Here is a 7,986-nt window from a genome sequence, read left to right on the forward strand (position 1 = left end):
CTCATTATGATTTGGAGTTACATTAGATGGATGTGAAGACTATGTTTCTCAATGGTGACATTAAAGAAACCATATACATAGTGCAACTAGAGAATTTTGAATCCAAAGAGTAAAAACATTTGGTATGCAAATTAAAGAAATTCATCTACGGTTTAAAACAATCATCTCATTAATGGTATCGAAAGTTTGATCAAGTGATTACCTTTTTTGGTTTTAAGGAAAACACTGTTGATCAATGTATTTATCAAAAGATCAATGAGAGTAAATTTATTCTTCTGGTGTTATATGTAGACTATATTCTACTAACAAGTGGTGATATAGGCCTATTGCATGAAACTAGGAGATTTTTTTCAAATAAGTTTGAAATGAAAGATCTTGGTAATGCATCCTTTGTGTTGGGCATACAAATGTGTCGAGATCATTCTTATGGTATTCTTGGCTTATCACAAAAAGCATATATTGATAAAGTTCTTAGTAGATTTGGCATGAAGGATTGTGCACCGGGAGATACCACCATTGCTAAGGGTGATAAATTCAATTTGCTTCAATGCCCAAAAAACAAAATTGAGAAGAAAGAGATGGAGAACATCCTTTATGCATCAATAGTAGGGAGTCTCATGTATGGTCACGTTTGTACGCGTTCGGATATTGCATATGTAGTTGGTATGCTTGGTCGATATTTAAGTAACCCAAGAATGATCTATTGGAAGATAGCAAAATGGGTCATGTGGTATCTGCAGAAAACAAAAAATTTCATGTTCATATATCGAAGATATAATCATTTAGAGATCATAGGGTATTTCGACTCTGACTTTGTTGGCCTCATTGATGGTAGAAGATCCACTTCTATCTATGTTTTTATGTTGGCTGAAAGAGCTGTCTCATGGAAAAGTGTTAAGTAATAACTTATAGCTACTTGAAGCAAAATTTATAGCTTGTTATGAGGCATCGAACCAAGCAATATGGCTGCGGAATTTTATCATTGGATTGCATATTGTTAGTGGCATTGAGAGACCATTAAGGATAAAATGTGATAATAAAGCTATAGAATTGAATTCTAAGAACAACAAAAACTCATCAAAATCAAAACATATTAACATGAAGTTTCTAGTTGTTAAGGAGAGAGTTCAAAGTTTTCAGGTGTTTATTAAACATACTAGTACAAACTTAATGATTGTGAATCCGCTTACCAAAGGTGTACCACCTAAAGTGTTTCATGAGCATGTGGCTTGTATGGGTGTAATTCATCTTGGTGATGTTTGTATAATGGGAGTTTGTTGATTGATGTTCATTTGTTAATGACGTTTTTTTTTATCAAACTTAAGTACTATTCTTGTTTTGCTTATTGAAAACTCTAAAATAAAGTTATATTATTTCAATTGTAGTTTTGCATAAAGTTTGAAAGTGTGTTGAACTTTTTTAAGTTATAAAGTTGGACTGGTTGGAAATAGGCATGATATGGGATCACATTACATGAAAATTTTCATGCTACACATTCATACTTGATCTATGTCGTTGACTGTATTAATGTGGTGATCATTGATGGGTCTAGTTACAAAACACGTAACGAAGATTGCTTTGGTTCTATATTGGTATAATTGATGGACCAGATTGTTTTGAGATGCTTATAGTTAAGATAGCAAATATTGAACTCGTTTTTGTTATGTTCAATTATTTAATGACATATATGGCACAAGTAGGAGATTGTTGGATATTTTTGGTAATTATAGGCTTACATATTAACACATTGTACATTAGGCTATCTTATTTTTGGGCTTAATTAAATGTGATCAATTAAATTAATGATGAGCCTTCAAAGTATCTCTATATATGGATTGTATGGGCTTTGCAATGTATAAAGATCAATTTTATTTTATTTATTAATGATGGGTCAATAAATAAAATAAAATAATAAGAGGTATAAATAAAGTTATGGTCCCATGAGTGATTTCAAGGTTGTTTCAGACGTGGAAGACAAAATTCAAGTATATAATTTGAAAGGATTCATTATGTCTTTTAATATTATTATCCTATAGATTTAATATGAGAGTCTGACATATATATTATTCCGATGATCAAATTTTATAATCATTTGATTTGTGATTTTCCAATAGAATGTTGTTTTCAATCTGCTCAACCCAACAAAGACGCAGAACCACCTACCAACCATGGCCCCTACTCTTCAAATCAGGAATAGTTCTTCTCAGTTACAGCAGAATACCGGTACTAGAATGATGGGACCCCCTTGAGATGCAAATAATTTCTCCTTGCTCATCATATCTATGATCATCCTGGTGAACCTTTTCATGTGGTCCTGCATATGGGGAAATATTCAGGTGGGTGTTCCTGAACATAATCACAGATATTCAGAGATTACCTGGCCCTGAACAGGCTCATGAAGGTTCCAAAACGCATAAGTATGAATCACATTCAGCCCTCCATGTCTGGCCACATCTGATCACGATTCAGCTAGCTCATTACTCCAATCCAATTAAAAAAAGGAACTAATGTATTGGACTTCGGGGATAGACTACCTCAGGAATACTACGAGGATAATGTATAGAACCGGAGAAGAGAAGCTCTCTCTTCCCATTGACTATCAAAGGTCGGCCGTCATAACTCACTCCCTTCAACGCACTCCCACCATAGACAACCTCACAACGACCAAACAAACAGACCAGAGCTAACACTACCAATCTGCCAGGTGTAGTCCACATTGTAACCTTAGAGGAAATTGTTCACGAGGAAAAAGGAAAACGATAAATATGAGGATTAGAGGGAAAGCCGGAGAGTGAAGTTACGTGTTGGGCAATGGAGAAGTGGAGGCGGTTTTTTTGTTCAGACACAACTCCAAAGTCCAAATACTCAGTCTTCCTGTGAGATCCTCTCTGTAGTCTCTTTCTTCTTTCCATATTTGAAAGGCTGAGAAACGGGGGTTTGAGTGAACACCCGCTGAAGTTGGTTGCTGACCCGTTCACTCCTTTAACGAGATTTCGAAATTGGCGGGTGAATTGTCTAAGGGCCTGTTTGTCTCCTTATGTTCCTAAATGATCCGTTAACGTTTGTCTTAGATTAATTTTGAAATTTAAGATTATAAATCAATCAAAACACAGAAAAGGAAACATGCATACTGGGTTTCCTATTTTATTTTCTAAATAATTTAGGAAATTATTTTTTTTTAAGAAAAAAAAATTATGCAAATTATACCAAATATATATATATATATATATATATTTAAAATAAAAATAATAATAATAGGGATTTGAGAACGAGTGATAAAATAGGGGTGTAGGTGGCGAGAGGTGGTTAGCTCAACGAACGCTTCAACTGCATCGTTTCGCGGCTCTTAAGGTACTTGTTTCTCTCTTGTTTCTCTCTCTAAAAAATCTCAATGCGTTTTTCTCCAGGTCTAGGGTCAAAATCGGATCTGATCATTCATGTTTCTCAAACTTCTCTCAATCCTTTCAACGGGGTTTCTTGTTTTGTAGGGTTTCGTTGAAATTCGTGTTTTGTTTTGGTTTCGTCTTCGCTCTACAGGTGTGTCTGGGTTGAGGGGTGTAGGAGACGAAGACGAGGAAGAAGGATTGTGGAGGTCGTGTGATCAGGTCTTCGCGTGAAGATCTGAGGCTTTTGGGGCTGAAATGAGTGCTTCAAGGTTCATCAAGTGCGTCACTGTAGGGGATGGTGCCGTTGGCAAAACTTGTCTCCTTATCTCCTATACCAGCAACACTTTCCCCACGGTGAGTCCTCATTTCCCATCTCTAGAGTTTCCTATTTGGGCCTGTGGAGATCAGGGGCTTTATTCCCCCCCGGATGATGTGGAAGAAATTTTCTGGCTTTCCGACGTTCTGTTTGGTTATTGGGAAAATGTGGGAAAGACGGAAAATGTTTGCTCACATAATGGAGCCAAATATTGACCAACCCTTGTAAGATTTGTGTATGAGGTGGTCAGTTGGTTGGAAATGCTGATTTACTTTAGGATTGTTACAAAAAAAGGAAAATTTTTTATGTAATGTTAGGTGTTGTTATTGGTAACCAAGAAATTCAAAACTGGCTTAAATCACAAGAAAAATATGTGAGCAGAGATTTGTTGTCTGAGGGATAAGATATGGAAAATGTAAGATTTGAATTCTAAGCTTCTTTGTTTTTCCTTCATTTTCTCGGCAAACAAATGTTGGTTTGTTATTATCATTTTTATTTTATTTTTTGTTCTGCATTATGAAAAGAATCTTTCAAAAAAATTAAGGAATTCGGATCATTCTTTTTTTTCTTTGATAGGCAAAGGACTTATTGTTTTATTTTTGAATTATTGGGAAACAGGATTATGTGCCAACTGTTTTCGACAATTTCAGTGCAAATGTGGTTGTCAATGGGGCCACTGTTAACCTTGGGTTGTGGGATACTGCTGGTAGCTTCACAGTCACTTGTTTCCTTTTTTGTTTTCAATTACTAACAAACATTTTGATTATTTTATGGCTCTGAATTTGTTCTCTTTGGAACAGGGCAGGAGGATTACAACAGATTGAGACCTTTGAGTTATCGCGGGGCAGATGTTTTCATATTGGCATTCTCTCTCATCAGCAAGGCCAGCTATGAAAATGTTTCCAAGAAGGTGAGGACTTGATGGATCAAAATGAAGTGATAGCACTTTTTAGTGAGTAAAGGAATACCAATTTTAGATGGCAATTTATTATATCCTGGGAGATTTTTAATGTTTCGGCTTCATTTTCAGTGGATTCCAGAATTGAAGCATTATGCACCTGGTGTTCCGATAGTTCTTGTTGGCACTAAGCTTGGTTAGATTTCCTTTCAGCTTTATGGTTCCTCTTCTTACTGTAGACTCCATAGCTGCTCTTTTCTTATGTTCATGAAGATGGTTTCAGATCCATGTCCAACCCCAAAATGGGTGTTTCATTTTCTTTTGAAATTTGATGCATAACATGTTACTAGTGCATTTTTTCTGTGGAATGGTTATACTGGTTATTCTCATTATTTTTTTTAATGATTTATGACAGAAGTTTTATGCATTCCATTCTTTTTCATGCTAGAGAGTGTGAATTTGATAGTGGGATATATTCCATGATTTCTTGTCTGGTGATGAAAATGGATTCAGTAAATTTCCTTGCATTTAATAGAGTGAAGCCCTTTGATCCATGTACTTCGGTTGCACTCTGAAATTACATGAAATTGATGAGCTGTGGAGCCTTGATTAAGCAGGCCCCTTCTCAACCCATATCGCTAGATGATCATGGCAAGGGCTCCACCATTTGATTAATTCTACACTTTAGGGTTCCTTTATAATGCATTGATGTAAAGAACATATACGACTTTGTTAGATCAGTATTTGTATTACCTGTCTGTTGCATTCATGTTCTCACAAAAAGGTACACATACATGTATGTTCCTTGCACTCTAATGGACATTCATCCTTTTTTATCTAAATAAGATATCATAAAACGAGCAGTACTCTAATGAATATATATTGCCCAAAGTTGTTCCTCTCATGTCTGGATTTTGAGAGTAAATTGTCCAACACCTTAGAACCAGCCTTATGCTCTTATGGATCAACAGAGTGTTTCAGTCTTTGGGCTTGTACATTCATTGAGTTGAACATTTATTTGTTTATTTATTTTGATGAGAAATGAAAATTGATTTGTATGAATTTTGAGTTATCCTTGAAAAAAATTACAAAATTTAAACTAGATAAGATTATAAAACTACAACAGAAAACTCCAACTTGAGGACAATCACAAGGACAAGAACTAGAAACCTAAGGTTACAACTCAAGGTGGTAGAAAATCCTCTACAAAGAGACCTAACCACAAGGCACCTCTCATAGCTAGCTAATGCAATGCCTAGTTAGCTAAATTAGGAATCCGTTTCCAAGAAAATCACAGAGCTGTATCAACATGATTAACTTTGTGTAACCACACATCTTTCTTCCATGAACCTCTCTCCACCTTTAACACCTAGGAGATAACAGTAGTTAAATCTCATTCCGCCATGAGATTAAAAGAAATCAAAGCTTTAGCCTAAAGCAAGTTTCCTAAAAGGCCCAACACCTCTGCCATTCATGGCCAAGTCCATCATAAGAGGTCTAGAGAGGCTGTCAACACTCTACACAATGATCCCTCTGTATATTACCAATCTATAGCCATCCCTAGTCATTCATGGAGCATTCATCAACCTATGTGAACCTGCTGAAGAGCTTTCATCAACATTTAACTTAGGTGAACCTACTGAAAAAGGTCACTCTTCGCACCTTTACAATTAGCCTAGTATTACAAGCAAGGCGCACAATCATGTTCAGCAGAATATCTGAGAAAGTAGCAATAGCTAATGTCCAAAGAGAGAAGTGAAATGTGTCCAACAAAGGTTCTAAAATCCTACATCAGTCCTAAAATTCTTGGGATTCCTCTCAAATTATATTATTCATTTGATGGTGATAATAGCCACCAACCAAAGAACTCCAACCTCTAGTGTGTCCTCTAGAACCATTGGAAGCAATGATCATGTCATTACATTCCTAGGAGGAACCCATTTTATCTGTGCAGGCCTTAAATAATTTTGCACCACATCCCTAACACAACTGGGCAATGTAGAAATAGATGATTGGCAGATTCTCTCTATGAGCCATGCTTCACCAAGGCCTGACACATAACATGGCACTCTGAGCAAAGGATTCTTGATAATGAAGTAGGCTACCAATACTTGTACATCTGAAATAAATAAAGCTGTATTGTTTGTTTGTTCTCCAATACACCTGATAGAATTGGAAACTGTTATTTGGATCATGTAGAAGAAAGTTTATACTATTTTATGCTACATTTGAGTTCCCTTTTTTTTTTCTTTTGATTTTTCAGTACATTTCTAGTGAATGTGATCCGAAAGTGTTGACTAGTCGATTGAAAAGATTTCTTGCTTTCTTATGTCCCTGTTTGCAAATTTCTTATTTTTGGTTGGTTTTTTAGAAATTGGATTTGTTTCGTTGTGTGTTTGTGTTTATGTTATGTAAAGGTTAAGAACTAAATTAGTAGAAGGAATTTGCAGTAGGAGTAGGTTATTTATGGTTTTGTGATAATTAACAAAGAGTAATTTTTTTCTGATTTTCAATGTTAATTGAGCTAGATCTTCGGGAAGACAAGCAGTTCTTCATAGACCATCCTGGTGCTGTGCCCATCTCTGCTGCTCAGGTAAAATATTACGTGTCAAACATTATCACAGATTTAATCCTTAATTTGCATTTGGAAGTTTTTGCACAATAATATTTTCTTTTTTTGTTTTATTTATTTGTATTTATTTATGTTTCATTCAAGGGAGAGGAGCTGAAGAGGCTGATTGATGCCCCTGCTTACATAGAATGCAGTGCCAAAACACAGCAGGTTTATATTCTATTATCAATTTTTGTACTTCATGTATATTGTCTGATTTCTTTCACATACAATAAACGTAATAAGAGTTTTTTCTTTTTTTTAAAAAAAAAAAAAGGTTCGATTGAAGCACTTTGTGGACTTGTAATTGCAGAATATCAAGGCAGTATTTGATCAGGCAATTAGGGTTGTGCTCCAACCACCCAAGCAGAAGAAAAAGAAGTCAAAGTCTAAGGTCTGCTCCATATTGTGAATAGGTGTAAGGAGACTAAAGCTCTCCATCTACCTCTATTCTCCCACCATATTCATCATTTCTGTATTGTCCTTGATCAAGGAAGCAGCAGGCCCCCGTGTATCATCTTGCGTCAAACAACTAAGAATCATTGTGAAGCATCAAGCGACTTGATCTTTGCTTTCTAGGAATTGTGAGCTCTATTTTGTTTGGGGTCACATTACATGCTTGCCCACCTCAATTTTTTAATTTCGCTTCTGAATTTCTTTCTATATATTAGTAGATTGGAAGGATCCTTGGTAGGAAAACAGCTTTGCTTTGCATGGACACAATTATATTCATTACTTTGTATTCCCTTTAAAAGATGATGGATTGGTTTCATAA

At 35.6% G+C, this 7,986-nt stretch overlaps 1 protein-coding gene and 1 long non-coding RNA gene across 2 annotated transcripts; one reads left to right on the forward strand and one right to left on the reverse strand.

The window, feature by feature from the left end:
• Window positions 1-2,126: 2,126 nt before the first annotated feature.
• On the reverse strand, window positions 2,127-2,692 carry LOC117912268. Its single transcript, XR_004650998.1, has 3 exons — window positions 2,535-2,692; window positions 2,378-2,454; window positions 2,127-2,314 (listed from the first exon to the last, which is right to left on the reverse strand). It is a non-coding gene; the product is annotated as an uncharacterized LOC117912268 (long non-coding RNA).
• Window positions 2,693-3,262: 570 nt separating this feature from the next.
• LOC117912267 (rac-like GTP-binding protein ARAC1) lies at window positions 3,263-7,986 on the forward strand. Its single transcript, XM_034826796.1, has 8 exons — window positions 3,263-3,351; window positions 3,489-3,740; window positions 4,321-4,408; window positions 4,503-4,612; window positions 4,733-4,796; window positions 7,129-7,193; window positions 7,317-7,382; window positions 7,525-7,986. The coding sequence occupies exons 2-8, from the start codon at window positions 3,642-3,644 to the stop codon at window positions 7,621-7,623; spliced, it is 591 nt and encodes a 196-aa protein (XP_034682687.1). The 5' UTR covers window positions 3,263-3,351; window positions 3,489-3,641; the 3' UTR covers window positions 7,624-7,986.

Source organism: Vitis riparia, chromosome 4, assembly GCF_004353265.1.
Source record: "Vitis riparia cultivar Riparia Gloire de Montpellier isolate 1030 chromosome 4, EGFV_Vit.rip_1.0, whole genome shotgun sequence".
In the NCBI taxonomy this organism is placed as follows: Eukaryota; Viridiplantae; Streptophyta; class Magnoliopsida; order Vitales; family Vitaceae; genus Vitis; species Vitis riparia.